Source organism: Ylistrum balloti, unplaced genomic scaffold, assembly GCF_031769215.1.
Source record: "Ylistrum balloti isolate Yb309-2 unplaced genomic scaffold, AGI_CSIRO_Ybal_v1 Utg369706, whole genome shotgun sequence".
NCBI lineage: Eukaryota > Metazoa > Mollusca > Bivalvia > Pectinida > Pectinidae > Ylistrum > Ylistrum balloti.
In genome coordinates this window covers 251,722-273,507 of record NW_026781934.1, presented here as the reverse complement: position 1 = coordinate 273,507, position 21,786 = coordinate 251,722, and the positions used below count along the sequence as shown (strand labels likewise).

The 21,786-nt window shown below is 36.2% G+C and overlaps 2 protein-coding genes across 6 annotated transcripts in view; one reads left to right on the top strand and one right to left on the bottom strand.

Annotated features, from left to right (window-relative positions):
* The window catches only part of LOC132565246 (collagen alpha-1(I) chain-like), a 46,291-nt gene extending 39,623 nt beyond the window's left edge, over positions 1-6,668 (top strand). For all 5 annotated transcript variants that reach the window (XM_060229885.1, XM_060229883.1, XM_060229881.1 and 2 more), the window contains one exon: positions 135-6,668. In XM_060229885.1, coding sequence (XP_060085868.1) covers positions 135-345 — 211 coding nt within the window. In that variant the 3' untranslated portion in view covers positions 346-6,668. The remainder of the gene's footprint in view (positions 1-134) is intronic.
* Positions 6,669-13,392: 6,724 nt separating this feature from the next.
* Positions 13,393-21,703, bottom strand: LOC132565242 (tRNA wybutosine-synthesizing protein 5-like). The gene is made up of 7 exons (XM_060229878.1): positions 21,564-21,703; positions 19,598-19,755; positions 18,350-18,377; positions 16,035-16,217; positions 15,645-15,732; positions 14,254-14,370; positions 13,393-13,716 (listed from the first exon to the last, which is right to left on the bottom strand). The coding sequence occupies exons 1-7, from the start codon at positions 21,630-21,632 to the stop codon at positions 13,457-13,459; spliced, it is 903 nt and encodes a 300-aa protein (XP_060085861.1). The 5' UTR covers positions 21,633-21,703; the 3' UTR covers positions 13,393-13,456.
* Positions 21,704-21,786: the final 83 nt, after the last annotated feature.

Sequence of the window (21,786 nt, the reverse complement as noted above, 5' to 3'; positions counted from 1 at the left end):
GTTATATTACACCAAATCTATCATTGATGAACATTGAATATCAGATGAGAGAAAAAAATCTGTCTTGTGCCTATTCATTATTGGTTTCAGAACTGCTTGTGTAATCATTTTTTATGTTATTTTTTTTTAAATAGGCCACAGAAATATGTATGGCATGGATCTGATCCTGAAGGTGCTATGAGGAAAGACTTTTCATGCCACGGCTGGCATTCAGGATTCAGGAGGTCGAAGGGATTAGCATCTAACTTGTATGATGGCAAGCTTGTTGATACCAACAAATTCACTTGTAACAACAAGTTTGTGGTACTGTGTATCCAGAACACAAGCGAAAGAATGAGGAAGTAAGAATGTTTCACAAATCGTCTGTTCTGCTTTTTATTCCTATCACACAAGAGGAAATAAGGAAACATGGCCTTTATATTGGACCAGAGTGATGGAGTTTTCTCACGGTTCAATTAAAGGTTTTCTTCATGTTCCTCTGTTGTTATTTCCAACTCATGAATTTGCAGAATTTTAACTCTGCATCAAAATGCAAATCTCTAATACCAATTATGTAAATATGCAAATTAGACAAAATGTTTGCAAAAGTTTTGCCAAAAATTTTGCATACATCTGTGAGAGATTGGCCTCGGAATAAATGAACACATGTATTTGGGAACAAGCAGGATGAAGTTTGGATGGTGGATCCTAACCATTAACATTGCTAATCGTGACATATTAAGCCTGTGACTGTGATATTTTTAAAGATGAATATATTTATTGTGCCTTGTTCTAGAATCCTTCTGCAATAACATCTTGTCAGATTGACAGTGGAGATGTTGTTGCTGAAGAGCATTTTGGTGATGCTTCCCCAATCCCTCATTTTAAGAGATGAATGTGGTCTACTGAGGTAATTTCCAAATCCCTATCAGTGTAGAGGGGAGTTACAATTTCTTTGTGGCCAATCTATGGGGTGATATCACATGGGAAAGTCAGATTAGTTGACGCAGCGCAGAAGGGTGAAATCCTAGTAACGACTTGTAAAAGAAACATCAACAATTTGTTTTCAGGATAGACTGTTAAATGAATATATCCTAAAGCAAATTATAATTAAACCATATATGGAAATACCAATTATTTAGACATTGTAGTAATTTTTTTATTTGTTTACAATGGTCGGTGACAAAAGTGGAAGCATTTTGTATTTATATAGCTTATTATTCGCTGAAGAGGAAAACTTATGCAACCAAAATTTGCCTTTTTTATTTAAAAAGAAAAAAAAAGCATTTTTGTTTGTTTACGCATTTTAAATTTTGCTCATTCAGATGAATATTTTTTTTCGATGTAAGCTGCATGCACTGTTAGTACCTATCAAAAAAAAAAACAAAAATATGTGTACATGATTTCAGATGTATTGTTAACTTGTATTTGTATTGTCTTTTCTCCAATTGCCATATATGTATCGCAAGTTAAATGACCTTATGCCATAGTCATCTACCTGTTGATCATTAATTTCGTAATTCTACATCAAAACTTTTAACTGTAAAAAATGCTTTTGTTTAACCTATATCCAACTAATCCTCGTCAATTCTGCTTACATGATACACCAGTAGATGTCTCTGATAAGTTGACAGATGGACTCCTGGGTGTAAAAACATGTCACTCAAACCATATATTTCCATGAAGGAAGGTTCTGCATAATGAATTTTTGTGTTTTTTTGTTGCTTAAAGAATATCAAGGTGTTGGTTGGAATGGTTCAAGAGATTTCATTGAAGATGGGGGTTATATAATTCTGTCCTTTAAAAGAACAAAAATTGATTTCATGGAAAGTTAATCAAAATTTGTTTCTAGTCATTGTGACAGCCTAAAGCTAGATAATTTGTCTTATCCATGAAAGTTTGTAAACAGATAGAAACTAATAATGTTATTTATGATGTTGTTTCTTTACAAAATATCTTATTGATAAACAATTTCAATTTCACTGAATAGAAATAAATGTAAATATTCTTCAATAATTATAACAAAATGCAAACTCTATTAGGTAACATGTCACTTATCTAAGTAACACAAATCAATTTAGAAAAGCAGATTTCTAAAGGGTGTAATATCAGTACTTACTGGGGTTTTTACACCATAAAAGTAAATGGTATATACGGTATCACGCCCACATGAATCATTTTATTAATATGATGTCTCTGTCTGTGACTTTCATTTTCTCATTTTCTATTGTAATATCACATTCTGCTTAATATCACATTCTGCTTAATATCATATTTTCTCTGACACATGGCAATGTGATATAAAGCAGAATGCTCTGTAGCACTATATGGTAAACTGTATCAGATTTTTATTCTTAATGTTTTGAGTATTTGCCTTTATATATATATATAATTCCATTAACAAATGAATGTATGAAACAGGCGATTGAAAATTTGATATCTGTGTTTGCTAATGGAAGACCTGGTTTATAGCAATGTGTTACTCTTTCATTCCTTTAGTAATTTTGCTTATGAAATTTATTTTGAATGAAATATTTTTGAAACAAATAAAATTGATGTGCACTGTTCTAGTCAGATGGACATCATTTAAATCAGGTGTTACAAATGTGTAAACTTAAAATCAATATAATTGGAATTTTGATCTGTTAGTTTTACTATAAACTTCAGTAACAAATAGAAAACATGAAAATTTGTAAGAATACATATATATTCAGAAAGTTTAAGTATAATTAAAATTAAAAATTTTTATGCAGACATTTTATATCTTGTTTTGGAGCTTTAAATTATGGGAAGAGTTTTCCTTCTGTAAAAACTGCCTTACAGTCACAATGTTACGTAGGGTACTGCAATGCACTCTGGGACAGATTGAAATCCTATGTGTATTGATACCAATCTGTATGTAAAATTCATGTGACACTTAACAAATCTATTATAACTAACCTGACCTTCAAGATCAGTAATTATTCTTTTAGATAAATAATATCTAGTTTTATTTACCAAGATACAGATAATGATGAGTATGATTCTGTCATTAAATCTTTGAATAAATCATTTTTATTGATCTCTTTTTTTTTTATTGATACAATGCCTTATAATACTTTTCAGATGTTTTTGGTTTTATTTTTATTGCTTTGTATGTGTTGGTGTAGCTTATGGATTTATCAATGGATATGGCCAGTTATGTGTCAAGTATTTACTAATATAGCGTGTAGTGAGAAAACTGCCTGAACTGACCACCAGCGATTCCAGCCCAATATAAAACGTCACAAAAAGTTCGGGACTTTAGAGGTTTCCAGTCCGATCTTAGTTCATCAATATTCTCAAATGTCAGATGATTGTAGTCTGTGCTACACAACAATGGTAATCAATTCAAAATCTGAACACTTACTCAGACACCTGGCCCATGATCATAAAACAGATTTTTGTCAAAACTTTAATTTTCTTTTTTCAAGTTAATATCTTTTCCTGAGAGAAAATTAAAAAAATATTGTGCAATAGTATATTTATAATAAATGTTGATGTACAGTATTTTGGTACATTTTGTATATTGTGGCTTGGCCGATGATGATTTTCAGTAGTGAATGATATACACTGGTTATAGAGATATGGATGAATGCTCTAAGTCCATTGGACAAGTCAATTTTACAACAGGAGCTATAACCAAAGGTCCTGCTGGGGACATTTTTGATATTTTTACCAAAAATTGATGACATTCGTGTTAACTGATCCTGGGCCAGGAATTAGGACTACAATCTGTAGTGCCAATATTTTATGTATACACTGGAGTAAAATTTACCATATTTATCCACTGATAAGTTTGTACCTAGTTATAACTCATGTGTAGGAATGGTTGTTACTGGATATCGTCAAACACTGCTACTACAAGGCCTTGTAATTAACTCCATAGAGGAAGAGCTATGTGTTAGGCCCCTTATTGTAGAATAAATATGGTACATTCTTTAATCACATGGTGTATTTCCTTTAACACTTTTCTAGAACCTTATGTCAGATTAGGCAGGTTTAATAGTATAAGTCACTTCCTTATAATAATTACATATTAAATGTTGTATGTTACTTAGAATTCATCATACTGTGCATGTTATACTTCATAATTCTGTCACTGTTCACTATCTCATTCTGTCCATAAAATGGAATAATCATGAAGTTGGGTTCTTTACAGCATTTAAATGTCAACATTTACTTTGAGACGCAAAAATTGTGATTAATGAAATAATTCATCAAGCGTATTGTACACATGAATTTTAATGAAAAATGTCCATATTGGTTTATTAGACAAAAAAATCAGAAGAAAAATGTATCATCGGGAAAAGTTGTCTTTATATACAGGTAAACTTTAACGTAATTACTACATCATGTTACATCTTAAAACAAAAGAGTGGCCCTTATAGACAGGTATTTGTTATATTATGTTGACATTTATAGACAGGTACTTGCTATATATGTTGACATTTATAGACAGGTATTTGCTATATAATGTTGACCTTAATAGGCAGTACTTGCTGTATAAGGTTGACCTTTATAGACAGGTACTTGTTATATATGTTGACATTTATAGACAGGTACTTGCTATATAAGGTTGACCTTAATAGGCAGGTACTTGCTGTGTAAGGCTGACCTTTATTGACAGGTATTTGTTATATGTCGACCTTTATAGACAAGTACTTGTTATATATGTTGACATTTATAGACAGATATTTGCGAGAAAAAAAATAATAATAAAAATGGCTTTTATGGCAGGATTTGAGTATATTTTTGTAAATTTCAGTAGAGGCTAATGTTTACAAAACATTGTTGATGAATTCATCTGTTATCATTTTTAAACACCTTGATGTAAAGGTTGGTTTATCTAATACACAGAAGAAAACTAAAACAAAAACATCATGTTTGGTCAATAAAGAAAATCATAGGTTTTCATATCCTCTTTTATTTGACAGTATTTTTTAAGAAGTAATAATCAACAGTCAGAACCCAGCTTTAAAATCATGTTACATATATATTATTAATAAGATCATTATTGATTACCCTGTAATTAAATTACTCACATTTTTAGTGGATTTTTTTTTTTTTTTTTTGAAGAGAAATGCTTTCTGAATATTGCATGTTATTACTATAAAACTATAATATGATTGTGTATTTCAATTTTCATCTTTAAAGATACCGGTCAGAGTTTTGTTACTACTGTATAAATACATGTATGTTTATCTGTATCGTGGATGGTTCGAAGTCTTAAACACATTTACTTACTATAAATTCAATACAAAAATTTATTTCATTCATACTGGTACTGCTTAAGCCTGCTTATAGCAAATTGTGTCCATTACCCAAAATATATTTTTTGTGGATTTGAAGTTTCAAAAAATTCAAATTGTGAATTTATTAGAATTGTGCTTTTCAAATTTTGAAAAAATATTTAACATAATGTATTCATCAAAAACATATACCGAAATTTATCAAGATTTTCAGAAATTATAATAAATGATTTTATTGTTATCTTTTTACTATATATGCTTACAAGCATATCAACAGATTGGTGACAGCTATAAATAGAGTTGGGGTCAGGTGTTACCTATATATTTAGATAACCAAGCTTCTAGTATACTTTGGGTATAATAGATTAGTATGAATGTATATGAACATCTAGAAGTACAAGTGTTGTTTTTGTTGATACAGCTTAAAAATGATTGAGCTCATGCCTCATCACAAGTATGTATATGTATGTGTAACATGTTACATAAAGATAATTATACCAACATCAAAATTATTGTATTGGTAAAGTTTTTTTTTAACTTTCCAAAATGATTCATCAGTTGTGTATAACAAATTTATCTCTGGCTTACTGATTAACAATAAGTATACAAAATTAATCTGATCTTGTTCGCCTCTTACTGAAACACATGTAATGGTTATTTTGGACAGTTCATGTGCCTTGTAGAAGACATTTTCAGAACAAGGTTAATATTTTGAAACAAGAATAGAGGACTGACATCTGCACCTATATGGTTTGCTTTAAAAAGAATACTTTTTTTTCAAATTTGGAGATTTTACATTCGTGCATTATTTATAAAAGAACATTTAACTTTGTGTTTTATAATTGACAAATTCAGTATCGTGAATTATGGATTTTAATGACTATACGTTTCAGTGCCACAAATGAATATTCATGACTATATGTTATTATAGCATGAATATGCGAGATACTAATATATAATGCTTTAATTTAGACACTTCAAATCCCTCTAATAGGAATGGAGTTGATCAGAGGTTTGAAAAGTCGACTGTTTGTGTGTTTGTGTTATAGTTGTATATTACTTTGATTATTTTTCTTAAAATCAGAATTCAGTATTGCTATAGTTTGTAATCAAGCATAATGCTATTTCATCCTCATTGTTTATCAGTATAAAACAAAACAGTTGTATCTTGTTTATCCAGTCTCCTTTTTGTGTACCTTAACTGAATAAGGTATAAACAGTATGACTAATAGTTAATACATGTCAAATCTGTCACATATACAAACTGGTGGCTGCATTTTCAAAATCTAACTGCCTTGTTTGATATTGTCTAATACATTACCTATATACATGTACTCATCTGCTCTGTAATGAATCACAGACACAAAATTGATTTGGGGATCTATTGTAAAGTTGGATATTAAATTGCTACAAATAGAATGCCTCGTTGATGTGCCTTGAACATGATAAGAATTGAGATGAAATCATCTGATATTTTTGCCCCAACTTTGGGCTGGTTCGACCACACCTGCACACAGTATTAGGTGACACTGGTGTGTACCTGTTGTAGTCGAGAAACTTGTGTTTCTGCACAAAATAAATCATCATCCTTCATAACTTTGTACATAAATTAAAGTTATTACAAAAAAAATATGGTCTTGTTTTGTATTTAAAAGGGAAAATTTAACAAGTTTTATAAAATCCTACTCCTGTAGGAATGAATGGATATTGTTGGAAGCATAACCAGGTGGTCTCAGACCTCTGAGGTAGGAGGGACAGGGCCTGATAGGGGAAAAAGAGTAAATTATCTAAAATCCTACTCCTCCTGTAAGAATGATTTGATTAAGTCCAAATTTGGTCTGATGAAGTTTTGGTGAGTAGGAAATAATTTGTACACACAATGGGTCTCAGTCCCCTTGGGCAGGGCCCAATACTAAACACATCTGGGATTTATTAATGAGAAGCAATATAGCAAATCTGGTTCAAATCTGAAAGTCAAAACTGAAGTAATTTGATAAAATAAAATCTATAAATAACTGGTAAATGACAAAATATGGCCAATATCACAGCCACGATATCTTAATGCTCTAAAGAAGCAATGGAAATTTGGTTCAAATCTGATGAAATCTCAAGTAGTTATTCAAATTAACACTACAATAAACAAATAAAAAAATATTTTCTCTATATTTTCAGCAAAAACTACCTTTGTAAACAAGAGATCCCAGAAGGATCTTTGTGCTGACCTTTTTTTGATTTTTATATGCTCTTTGAAAGTTGGATCTTTTCCCTTCTTTTTCTCTTCTCAATATTGCTTTTAATGATAAGAATTTTAAATTTTTTTTTTTGGAGAAGTAGCGATGATATTCTTTACCTGCCAAAACCAAGATGGTTGCCTGGAAGCCATTTTGTTTTTTTTTTCTGGTCATAAAACAGGCACAACTAGAGATCAAGAGGAATATACATAAAAAAATTTGAAAGAATTCCATTCAGTGCTTTCTTAAGAAACAGGATAACAATCTTTAATAGGTGAAATTCAAGATTGCTTTCTGTTGGCCATTTTGATTTTCTAATCAGTCCCCAACTCACACAGGCACAACTAGGAACAAAGAGGAACCTGTACATGCAATGTGAGAAAAATTGATGTTGTAGTTCTCAAGAAATAGCAATAACAAACATTCTATGTCAGAATCCAAGATGGCCACCTGTCAGCTATTTTGTTTCTCTGATCATACCCAAAATCAAACGGAAGCAACCAGGGATTAAGGGGCCCCTACACGTGAAATTTAAGAAAGATCTATGCAAAAATTCCTTCGAAATAGTGATAACAAACTTTCAAATTGAAAACAAAGATGGCGGCCTGTCAGCCATTTTGTTCCAGTGATCAGTCCCAAAATCAAATGGACACAACTAGGGACAAACGGAAACCTACATATGGAATCTGAGAGCGATCCATTGAGTACTTCTCAAGAAATAGCAATAACAAGCTTTACTTGGCAAAATCCAAGATGGCCGCCTGTTGGCCATTTTGTCTTTTCTGATTAGGCCCAAAATCAAATGGGCACAACTAGGGACATAGGGAAAACCTACGTATGAAATTTAAGAGAGATCCATTCAATACTTCTTCAGAAATAGGGATAACAAACTTTTCTTTGTGAAATCCAAGATGGCTACCTGTCGGCCTTTTTTTCAATCAGTCCCAAATCAAAGAGTCACAAGAGGGACTGAGATGAACCTATACATGAAATCTGAGATTAATAGAATCTTTCACCCCCTTTGGGGTGAGACAGGGGGATCTCAACCCGAGGGGGGATTATTAAGCTGTAAAACACTCGGTAAGCCTCGTGTTTTACAACTTAATAATCCCCCCCTCGGATTACACGAGGCTTACCAAGTGTTTGACAGCTTAATAATCCCCCCCCCCCCTGGGTTGAGATCCCCCTGCCGCATCCCAAAGGGTGTGAATGATTATTTTTCTCTTACCCTGTTTCCCCGCTGATTGTAAAATACGAAATAGAATGTTTGTAAACAAAAACTTGTAGACAACGTATGAATATAGTGATGAGGCTGTCTCAACCGCGTAACGCTTAATTGTGATATCCCGCACAAAATATAATTTCCATTAACGGTACAGTAAAACATAAAAAAAGCATAATATTAATGATAAAAAAACAATTTTGATGTGAAAGTATGGATGAGATGACCTCAATATACTTCAATAGACTTCAACACTTATTATTAAATCATTATTTTACAATGACGTCATTTACATGTCAAGTTCCACTTCCGGGTCAAGATAGTGACGTCGCATTATTGTTGAGAACGCGCAAGGAGCGGTGAAGCTTGTCTCAACCCTTGGGTGAGATAGAAAAATCTCACACCGGTAAAAACTGTGGATATCGCTGTCCGGGGTAAGAGAGAAATCTATGTGATATTTCTCAAGAAAAAGTGATAAACTTTCGAAGTCAAAATCTAAAATGGCTGCTTGAAGGCCATTTTCTTTTTCTGATAAGTCCCAAAATTAAAAGAGCACAACTAGGGATAAAGAGGGAACTCTATAGAGAGATTCATATAGTCCTCAAGAAATAGCGATAACCAAAATTGTTTACAGACAGACGGACCATGGACATAGGGCGATTTGAATAGCCCACCATCTAATAGAAATATCTACGTCCTTGAACACATATTCAAATTGTGCTAAAATATTCCATGCAGAAAACTCTAAACAGAGAAAAAGTTTCAGTCTAAAATCAAGTCACAAGGTGATCCTTCTCCCCCTGGGATCCTGTGATCAGCCCATCCCAGGACTTCGAGTTAAAGTTGAGTTGGCCCCCGAGATCCTGTGATCAGCCCATCCCAGGACTTCGAGTTAAAGTTGAGTTGGCCCCCGAGATCCTGTGATCAGCCCATCCCAGGACTTCGAGTTAAAGTTGAGTTGGCCCCCGAGATCCTGTGATCAGCCCATCCCAGGACTTTGAGTTAAAGTTGAGTACCCCCGAGGACTCCCAGGACTTGAGTTAAAGTTGAGTTGGCCCCCGAGATCCTGTGATAAGCCCATCCCAGGACTTCGAGTTAAAGTTGAGTTGGCCCCCGAGATCCTGTGATAAGCCTACCCCAGGACTTCGAGTTAAAGTTGAGTTGGCCCCCGAGATCCTGTGATAAGCCTACCCCAGGACTTTGAGTTAAAGTTGAGTTGGCCCCCGAGATCCTGTGATAAGCCTACCCCAGGACTTCGAGTTAAAGTTGAGTTGGCCCCCGAGATCCTGTGATAAGCCTACCCCAGGACTTCGAGTTAAAGTTGAGTTGGCCCCCGAGATCCTGTGATAAGCCTACCCCAGGACTTCGAGTTAAAGTTGAGTTGGCCCCCGAGATCCTGTGATAAGCCTACCCCAGGACTTCGAGTTAAAGTTGAGTTGGCCCCCGAGATCCTGTGATAAGCCTACCCCAGGACTTCGAGTTAAAGTTGAGTTGGCCCCCGAGATCCTGTGATAAGCCTACCCCAGGACTTCGAGTTAAAGTTGAGTTGGCCCCCCGAGATCCTGTGATAAGCCTACCCCAGGACTTCGAGTTAAGGTTGTGTTGGCCCCCCGAGATCCTTTGATAAGCCTACCCCAGGACTTTGAGTTAAGGTTGTGTTGGCCCCCCGAGATCCTTTGATAAGCCTACCCCAGGACTTTGAGTTAAGGTTGTGTTGGCCCCCCAAGATCCTTTGATAAGCCTACCCCAGGACTTTGAGTTAAGGTTGTGTTGGCTCCCAAGATCCTGTGATAAGCCTACCCCAGGACTTTGAGTTAAGGTTGTGTTGGCTCCCAAGATCCTGTGATAAGCCCATCCCATGACTTTTAGTTCAGGTTGTGTTGGCCCCCCGAGATCCTTTGATCAGCCCATCCCAGGACTTCGAGTTAAAGTTGAGTTGGCCCCCGAGATCCTGTGATAAGCCTACCCCAGGACTTTGAGTTAAGGTTGTGTTGGCCCCCCAAGATCCTTTGATAAGCCTACCCCAGGACTTTGAGTTAAGGTTGTGTTGGCTCCCAAGATCCTGTGATAAGCCTACCCCAGGACTTTGAGTTAAGGTTGTGTTGGCCCCCCAAGATCCTTTGATAAGCCTACCCCAGGACTTTGAGTTAAGGTTGTGTTGGCCCCCCGAGATCCTTTGATAAGCCTACCCCAGGACTTTGAGTTAAGGTTGTGTTGGCCCCCCAAGATCCTTTGATAAGCCTACCCCAGGACTTTGAGTTAAGGTTGTGTTGGCCCCCCGAGATCCTTTGATAAGCCTACCCCAGGACTTTGAGTTAAGGTTGTGTTGGCCCCCCAAGATCCTTTGATAAGCCTACCCCAGGACTTTGAGTTAAGGTTGTGTTGGCTCCCAAGATCCTGTGATAAGCCTACCCCAGGACTTTGAGTTAAGGTTGTGTTGGCTCCCAAGATCCTGTGATAAGCCCATCCCATGACTTTTAGTTCAGGTTGTGTTGGCCCCCCGAGATCCTTTGATCAGCCCATCCCAGGACTTCGAGTTAAAGTTGAGTTGGCCCCCGAGATCCTTTGATAAGCCTACCCCAGGACTTTGAGTTAAGGTTGTGTTGGCCCCCCAAGATCCTTTGATAAGCCTACCCCAGGACTTTGAGTTAAGGTTGTGTTGGCTCCCAAGATCCTGTGATAAGCCTACCCCAGGACTTTGAGTTAAGGTTGTGTTGGCTCCCAAGATCCTGTGATAAGCCCATCCCATGACTTTTAGTTCAGGTTGTGTTGGCCCCCCGAGATCCTTTGATCAGCCCATCCCAGGACTTCGAGTTAAAGTTGAGTTGGCCCCCGAGATCCTGTGATAAGCCTACCCCAGGACTTCGAGTTAAAGTTGAGTTGGCCCCCGAGATCCTGTGATAAGCCTACCCCAGGACTTCGAGTTAAAGTTGTGTTGGCCCCCCAAGATCCTTTGATAAGCCTACCCCAGGACTTTGAGTTAAGGTTGTGTTGGCCCCCCGAGATCCTTTGATAAGCCTACCCCAGGACTTTGAGTTAAGGTTGTGTTGGTCCCCCGAGATCCTTTGATCAGCCCATCCCAGGACTTCGAGTTAAAGTTGAGTTGGCCCCCGAGATCCTGTGATAAGCCTACCCCAGGACTTTGAGTTAAAGTTGAGTTGGCCCCCTGAGATCCTGTGATAAGCCCATCCCAGGACTTCGAGTTAAAGTTGAGTTGGCCCCCGAGATCCTGTGATAAGCCTACCCCAGGACTTCGAGTTAAAGTTGAGTTGGCCCCCTGAGATCCTGTGATAAGCCCATCCCAGGACTTCGAGTTAAGGTTGTGTTGGCCCCCTGAGATCCTGTGATAAGCCTACCCCAGGACTTTGAGTTAAGGTTGTGTTGGCCCCCAAGATCCTTTGATAAGCCTACCCCAGGACTTCGAGTTAAGGTTGTGTTGGCCCCCTGAGATCCTGTGATAAGCCTACCCAAGGACTTTGAGTTAAGGTTGTGTTGGCCCCCCAAGATCCTTTGATAAGCCTACCCCAGGACTTTGAGTTAAGGTTGTGTTGGCCCCCCGAGATCCTTTGATAAGCCTACCCCAGGACTTTGAGTTAAGGTTGTGTTGGCCCCCCAAGATCCTTTGATAAGCCTACCCCAGGACTTTGAGTTAAGGTTGTGTTGGCCCCCCGAGATCCTTTGATAAGCCTACCCCAGGACTTTGAGTTAAGGTTGTGTTGGCCCCCCAAGATCCTTTGATAAGCCTACCCCAGGACTTTGAGTTAAGGTTGTGTTGGCTCCCAAGATCCTGTGATAAGCCTACCCCAGGACTTTGAGTTAAGGTTGTGTTGGCTCCCAAGATCCTGTGATAAGCCCATCCCATGACTTTTAGTTCAGGTTGTGTTGGCCCCCTGAGATCCTGTGATAAGCCTACCCCAGGACTTTGAGTTAAGGTTGTGTTGGCTCCCAAGATCCTGTGATAAGCCCATCCCATGACTTTTAGTTCAGGTTGAGTTGGCCCCCGAGATCCTGTGATAAGTCTACCCCAGGACTTTGAGTTAAGGTTGTGTTGGCCCCCCAAGATCCTTTGATAAGCCTACCCCAGGACTTTGAGTTAAGGTTGTGTTGGCCCCCCGAGATCCTTTGATAAGCCTACCCCAGGACTTTGAGTTAAGGTTGTGTTGGCTCCCAAGATCCTGTGATAAGCCTACCCCAGGACTTTGAGTTAAGGTTGTGTTGGCTCCCAAGATCCTGTGATAAGCCCATCCCATGACTTTTAGTTCAGGTTGTGTTGGCCCCCTGAGATCCTGTGATAAGCCCATCCCATGACTTTGAGTTAAGGTTGTGTTGACCCCTGAGATCTTGTGATAAGCCCACCCCAGGACATAGAGTTAAGGTTGTGTTTGCTACCTTGGGTTATTGAAAAATGGATAGTACATGTATACCAAACTATGAAGTTTTTGATGGAAATTTTAATAACAGTATTGTTTTAAATTACTTAACATGTAATCAAGAGATTTGGTCATTCTAGGACTGCTTCCCTATGTATGTGAGAAGAGTTTGTTTTCTAGGGGTGTAATATCACACAAAAGTCTACTGACGAAGGTACCTAGTAGGGTACCTCACACATTTTACTGATGGAAAATATTGGTGGGTTTATTACCAGACATGGGCTTATTTTCAGATAGATATGGTGACCTATCATCCAATAAAAGATGCTAAGGAACTTTAATGACAGAAAATCAGGATTTTACTTCACAAAATTTTTATTTTCATCATGGTGGTTTGTCTTTTAGCAGTACTTTCCTCTCAATTCTTGAGATGAGACGATGTCCATAGAATCTTCTATAATCTTCTGGTAATTCTTCTAGAGTCTTTAATGCTCTGTCCAAAATCTGTTGAGCTCTTGAGAAAGGAACATGATCCTTATTACCGTAGATATCACGCTGATCATAAAATGAATCACCCAAATGTTTCCAGAATACGTTAACAGCCACACCATACTCTTTATAGATAACATTGTGAAACCACAGAGCTGAAAGGAAAGTGCAGAAGTCACAAATTGGTTAATATTTCTCATCAAAGTATACAAGTGGTGTAGACTGGAACACAAAGAATACAGTTAAACCACTGGTTTTTTACCCCTTTCCACCATCTAAATTTGGATATTCTCAGTTGTCATCTAGGATTAAAAATTTAGATCCTAATAACGTTTGAGTCCTAGAAGGACGAAACAGATGTATGATGCATTTTAATTCATACCTTATATGCTGAAACATGTAAATCATTAACACCTGCTAAGACTTTCTGAGAATGTTGTCCAGTTCTCTATTTGTCTACACTGTTAGTCTCTGGGCTGGACCCTGTATTCCCCAAGGAATCCATTCTACAGAAGAATTGCTTTCTATACTGATCTGCCTGTATTGGGATGTTGGATCATTTTACTGTTGTATTTGAAATAATAACTGAGAACCTACAAGTTATTTCTAATAATCTAACCATTCAAGTTTCTATTGATCTGTGTGTTAGTATGGATAATTTTCATTTATCAGAAACAGTTGGTTACTCTCACCGGGTATGAAGAGGATATCTCCGGGTTCAAGAATTCCTTCATGTCTATGTGCCTCCAGAAACTTTGGAAACTTGGCTGGATCTGGATTATCTATATCTAAAACTTCAGACTTATCCCCTGCAATAGATAAAAGACAAAAATGTAATTATGAAAGGACTTCAAGACAGCTTTGTTTGATACAGTGACATGTCTGTAGTAGCATCTGACTAACTTTATCACTAGCTCTCTATCTCTAGGTTGCGGATTCAAGGCCCACATGTGGCAGTTTCTGGGTACTGGCCACAGATCGGTGTTTTCTCTCCAGTCACGTCACCCAAACCTCACATGTCCTTAAATGACCCTGGCTTCTAATAGGACGTAGAGCAATAATTCACAAAATCTAAACTGTAGTGTTCATATCTAATGTAGGAGCCACTGATGATAATCTCGGAGATCTCCAAAGATCTTGGTGGTCGGGTGGTGCAGTGGTAACGCACTAGCCTTTCACCTAGTCGTACGGGGTTCGATTCCCACAATGGACGTGAAAAGGTTTGGGATCACTTGCCCGACCTCAAAATGATGCAGCCTCCAAAGGGCAGTATATACAGAAAACAAGCAAACAAACAAAGATGTCTGCTGCAAACTTTCATCTCCCAGACTTCATAACTTATATTTAGATAAAATCTTTATCATACAACAATATTAACAAATAATCTTTGGATGGTGGAGCTGGCTTAATTCACTACAATATTTTGATACATTCAGAAAAAAAAATACCAGAAATAAATTAACAATGGATTTAATTAATACTACTTCATATAAGACAAGATATGGAAATACCCACATAAAATAAATCTCATGTAGAGTATGGGTTTTTTTTACTTACAAAAGTTGAAAATGAACCTTCATATGAAACATCTGCAGTGTAAAAAAACTCTTCTAATTTTGTCAGGTAATCCTGTTATTGGCCCTATCAGAAATGTATAATCTGCTCAAATTTTGAAAAGTGCTAAAACCACCTGATATTTCTTTACATTTGAACACTATTAAAAATTTTTTGAGAATGTTTTGGACTTAATAGAGTGAAAATAATGTTCAAACATAACATAAATCATCATCTAACTTGATACAGATATGGTTACTACACAACATAATTAATTATATGGTCTTTTTCCTTAATGGCTATTTAAAAGATCCCTGATTTTGAAAGGCTATTACCTAACTGATTACTAGAGGATACAGACACTGCTTTTGTGACTTGTAATTGAGAATCTGGTTACCTTTTAAAAAACAATTCCATTTCGCCTTATTTCTGGATCTCAATTACCATTCACAAAGGCAATGTCGCCGTCCTCTAGCAATCAAATATTCGTAACCACACAAATAAGCGGGACCTTCTTGAAATTTATTACCATTTAGATACATTTTGTCAACATCTGCTGGACTGTAAAGTATCACACGCTTCCGACCTACAATCTGTATCAGCAAATTGTCCATCACCTATAACAAACAAATCAGCCAATCAAATCATTCTTTATATATTGGATCAGCCAATGAAATCATAACAAAACTTTTCATTAATCTATTCATTACTTCTCAAATTAAAGAACCGACCCAATAACAATAGCAAATACAAAGGATACATTTGTAAACCGTACGGTTCAGTAGCCGATCAAACATTTCCAACTGACAAATCCGAAATCAAATGGTTTATTGCATCCATCAAAATAAAATCTTGTCCTCCAGTACTTAGAAGACAAAAACATGCCTTTTTTTAAATAATAAAGGAGATCTATAGTTACATCATAATGGGTCCATAGCTGAGTGCCTTTGGATGCTATCCGAAACACACTGGAAAAGAACTTCTCTTGAGGGAAAAAGTTTGGGAATTTGATATCGTCTGCAAGGAGAGGGAATTGTTGATGTATGTCAGCTTTGTCCTTCCTTGGATCATCTCCTAGGGCTCGTAAGTAATAGCTCTCAGTCTATAACAGAATGCAACTTTACAAGATGTTCAATAGGCCTAAATCGCTCACCTGCTCTGCAACTTACAATAGAGACAACATTGGTTTGTAAAGTAAATTTCTGAAAAAACTTGGAAAGCCCAAACACCAATACCATGATCCAGGTGCTATGTGTTATTGAAAAGGAAAAGTTCTCATCACATTTGACCCTTGTGACATTGAAACAAGTTGAACTTGAAAACACTTTGTGGTATTTACCCTTGCATGTTACACATATCACAGGAAATATTTCAAATATCTTAACATATTTGACCCTGTGACCTTGAAAGTAGGCTGAAGTCATTCATTTTAAAAACAATCTTGATAGTTGTCATCTAAGCATGCTACAGACCCAATATCAGTACCCTGAGCTTTTTGGCTATTAAGAAGAAGTTGTTTAATGGAAAGAATATGATAATGATAGACTATTGATATAGGATGATGGACACTCCTGCCACGGCGTAAACTTTCTTCCTTTGGGTAGGTGAGCCAACATGGAAAATTGCATTTCTTTCATATATATAAAAATCCATTTCTTTCTTGTTCAAAAGCATAATCACGTAATTGACATCATAATTCTGGAAAAAATTCCAGTGTACACGAATTCTGTAAAAGAAGCACTTTTTTACCATATTTTTTTCTTATTTGGGAAAATCCAACGATGATCATTTAAGTAAATAGACAAGTAAAATGATAATTTAATATTGTTATTAAATTATAGTTTATATACAATAAGTTCTCCTTGCTAGCTGACATAGCAATTTTCAATTAAGATTTTCATTATGTATTAGTGTTAGTGATTTTCCTTGCCCTGCAGGCATTATAATTTTGTTTATTTATGTATGCTGATGAGTTCTGGTTGATGCTAATTAATTGACCAATCAAGGATGCCCTGTTAGGGATCTGAAGGCCCCGCAGCATATAGTTTGAGTTTTTGGTGGAGGCATTTTTTGTGAAATTTGAAATCACACCATTGGTTTTAAATTATACTCATGTATTTTTTGTTTTTGTTTCATGTGCAACAGTTATAAGATAACCATATTTTTATGTATAATGGGCTACTCACAAATTTGTAACTTAAGGATCTTCTGCAATTGAAAAATTTGTTTTTAAATAAACAATTCCTTTTGGCACTAAATTTGTAAAGTTATAGAATGTATCATCCATTGGGTGTTATCTCTGTTATGCGTTCATGCTTAAGTCAAATTGTAATCAAATTTCCACATCCATTCATCCATCCCTCGCCCGCTACATGCCAGCATAGATGTAAAGATTTTGTCAAGAGTGCTTAAACTTTCACAGCTCTCCAAAAGCTTGATCCAAAATATTTTACGGAGGTTACAAAACGGAATATTTTCAATATCATTGTTATTTTCAAGGCAATTTTTTCGAGGTCTTATTCCATCCTTAAAAATAGCGCAAAATAGAGCCCCTCTGCCAGCACAACCATTATACTAATACAGGAATCAATTTACAAAACGGTGTAACAAAATAGGGTTTAGATATATTGTTACATAATGAAATTTCGATATAGGTGTATATCAGATACACAAGTCAGTAACCTTTGACTGACTCGCAGGATTAATTTTATCTATACGTAACATCTGGTAGACTGGATGTGAATTATGAATGCACACAGATATTTCTTATATTTTGTAACTGTATTTACAGTGGACAGCACTGACATCTACTGGTCCTATTAGTCCATTTTATTGACAAATACAGCTATCTTTCGGATGGCAGTCTGCCATTGAAAATGCCCACTGTGTCAAAGATTATACAACAAGGTGATCTCCAGACAAAATTAAGATTATGAACAAAAATGAAAAGCTGTAACAAAAAATAGTCACATTCTATTCCTTCTGAAAATAGTTAAATCAAATTCTGTTCCTAAATAATCAAATCAAGCTTTGTTCATAAATACGAAAAATGTACTGGGTAGTCAAATCAAATTCTGTTCCTAATTAGTCAAATCAAATACTGTTCCTGTTAACAACAGCTCCCAGAGGGATCCTGGTGCCATCGTTTGGTCTTTATTCAAATGTTGGATCTCTTTTCTAGAATCTAGGATCTAAACTAGGGAAAGTCATGTCTGAAATTTTAGACTGATTTACCCAGCATTTCTTCAAAAACAATTGATGACTGTAGAAAACAAAGATCAATCTGATATTATCCATTTTTTCTCCAGAAATAGCAACAAAAACGTTCACTATCACTGTTGAAAACCAAGATGGCTGCATGTTGGCTATCTTTCCAATCAATCCCAAAAAGGAATATGCAAAACTAGGTACCAAAGAAAATCTACATGTAAAATTTGATCTATCACACACTTCCCCAGAAATAATGATAACAAATTATGACTGTCGAAATCCAAGATTGCCACCTGTTGACCATCATGCCTTTCCAATGTGTCAAATCAAAACTGTTCCTGTTACAACAGCTCCCAGAGGGAAACCTACATATGTGAGAATCGTTTGGTCTTTATTCAAATGTTTCTTTCAGAAGTAGCGATAACAAGGAAAGTTTTGTCTGAAATTTTAGCGATTTACAAGCAATTTTTTTCAATTGATGACTGTAGAAAACAAAGATCAATCTGTTTTTTTTCTCCAGAAATAGCAACAAAAACGTTCAATCACTGTTTTTTCAGAAGAAGATGGCTGCAAGATGTTTTTCCAAGTAGCGATAACAAGGAAATGTTTTTTCTAGAAGTAGCGATAACAAGAAATGTTTTTTCAGAAGTAGCGATAACAAGAAATGTTTTTTCAGAAGTAGCGATAACAAGAAATGTTTTTTCAGAAGTAGCGATAACAAGAAATGTTTTTTCAGAAGAAGCGATAACAAGAAATGTTTTTTCAGAAGTAGCGATAACAAGAAATGTTTTTTCAGAAGTAGCGATAACAAGAAATGTTTTTTCAGAAGAAGCGATAACAAGAAATGTTTACGGACGGACAGAAAGATAGACGGATGGCAGAGGAAGACCGATGATTTCCAAATTTGAATATAGCTACTATCTGATGACGGTAGTAGTTAAATCCAGTTTTATTTTAGATAACAACAATTAAAAAGCCACTTGACAATTCACAGAGAGTGGTTAAAATTGTGGGAGGTTTCATGACAGGCGGGCAATGCCATCTAGTAATATTGTACTGTCAAACATTTTGATAAACTTTTAAAAACTGAAATATTTCACTTCTACTGAAAGTTCATGATAACTTTATCTAATTGACAATAATAATGATAAAATAAATAATAATGATAAAGACATTACTGAAAGTACACAACAGACTCAGACACTGCAAACGGAATTTCTTCATCTTTTCAACTTGTCAGAATATTATTTCTGAATGTTTTCTTGTCATTACTTGTAAGAAAAGTTTTTATTGATGAAATCCATCTGTGGTGTAGCAGACACGTGGATCTTCACTGGCATCTCACCTCCCTGAGTGGTTAGATAATTTACTGACCGCCATTTGTCCACACACTGACCAATATTCACACCTCGTAAAATCACTGGTTGTCTCTAGATAAAAAAATAAAAAAATAAAATCAAAAACAGAGGCCAATACCTAGTTAAGAGGTCTCTTAATGTTTTATCTGTCTAATGAGAGTTTTATGAACAAGATTAGCCAAGTATTGATCAAGTTATGAGCTCAGGAAATTCAGAAATATATGTAGAAATGGCTAGGTGGACCTGTCTGGTTGAAACAAACTCTCGTCTGTAATTGGTATCTAAATAACTATGCTGAAATCACAAAATCTACACTTGTGGAAGTAAACAGTACCAATGACCGTGTCCACACATAATGTCCTTTGATGTTGCAATTGTCGTAACTCGTACATTTTCCCCATTGGGTTTTCCTCCAACCAGCAAAACAACATTGTTCCCTTTGCAGTCTCATAGTAAAAGCTCTTCCGAGGTTATGTTGATTGTGAATTTTTTATGTGATGTAATTTAAAAAGATAAAGGTTTGGTTTCACCCACATCAAAACTGGATCAATTTACTGGACAACAATATACAATCTTTGTGTAGAATACTTGATATTACATATAATTCAAAAGCATGCATGTAACCCTGATAAAATACTAGCTGCAATATACCACTTGGCTAGAGACAACATCTCTTTAGCTCAACTGATTGAGCATCAGCCTTGTAAGCTAGGGGTCTGGGTTCAATTCCTAGCAGGGGCACTGAAATAAATAATGACCTCTGTTACATTGGCGCCCATGTAGGGACCTTGGAATAGGACTTAGTCATGTCCTACCAGCATCACTCTAACCCCTGCAAACTCGAGGACAAGTTATATCCTGGAGGGGGAGTATATAACTAATAATACTAGCCCCAATATACAACTCAGTTAGAGAGAACTTCTCTTTAGCTTGATTGGTTGAGCGTCAGACTAGTAAGCCAGGGATCCCAGGTTCGATTCCTAGCGGAGTCATTGAAATAAATAATGTCCTCTGTTACATGTGGGAAAATAAACTCAAATTAGAATGTCATTAGGTAATACCATATTAATAAACAGGTATTTATTTACATCATTTTAAAAATGATTCTTGCAAAATGCTTCAGGTTCACAGGCTAGAGCTCTCTAATGTTGTAAATAAATAACTGTTTCAGAAGATCCCATTTTTGTTACATATAATCTTGTCTGTAAGAGTGTGCTTCTTTTTCATTTTTTCCTCTTTCAAATAAAAGCAGACAGTAGATCTAAGATCTAGACTAAAGTATCAGTGTTAAATTTACACATGAATGATATGTTATAAATGATTCGTGTGTAATTAATGACACAGTACATACAATGTTCAATGATGTACATTAATAGTAATATTAGATACAATTGGTTAAACAGCGAGTCATATGAGTGTAGAAGTTGAGAGAAAAGGTTGCCTCACTAGCCTCGGCTAATGGAAATTTCCCTTTGGACGAGCGGTTGAGTGTCTGGCTAGAGACAGAAGAATCTCTAGTTCGAATCCCGTAGTGGCAGGATGCTTTTCATTACTCCGCCCTCTTACACGTGTATGATACTGCTGAAATATGTTCATTCTGTCATGTATCTCAATGGTTCCGTTACTGAATTTTTTGTGTCTCTGTACACAACACATTCTTCTGTCGATACATAATTATCTTGCAATGACATTTTTCAAACAAAATTAAGCAATCACATATTCACATATTGTAACTTCGAAATTTTAAGGAGTCTGTCAAAATGAAGAGGTGGTGTTGTGTACTAAAACGTGCACCACGTGTGTATTCGCACTCAAACACACATTTAGAATCAGGTTCTTGAATGTCTATTTGGTCAAAACACAGTACAATAGCATCATACCTTTGGATATATCTGTTCGGCGAACGTAGAGGAATTTACATCACCTACAACATTCAGCAAAGAAATCATGTTGTCATTTTGTCCTTAACACAAGCAAAATTTACGGCTTTGACGACTCATGGCTCAGGCAGTACATTAGCTATTTAGAATGTGGGGATTCCCCGTAATTTCTAATTCGTCTAAGTCAACTTGACGCTTCACTTACTCCCTCGCGATGCGACTT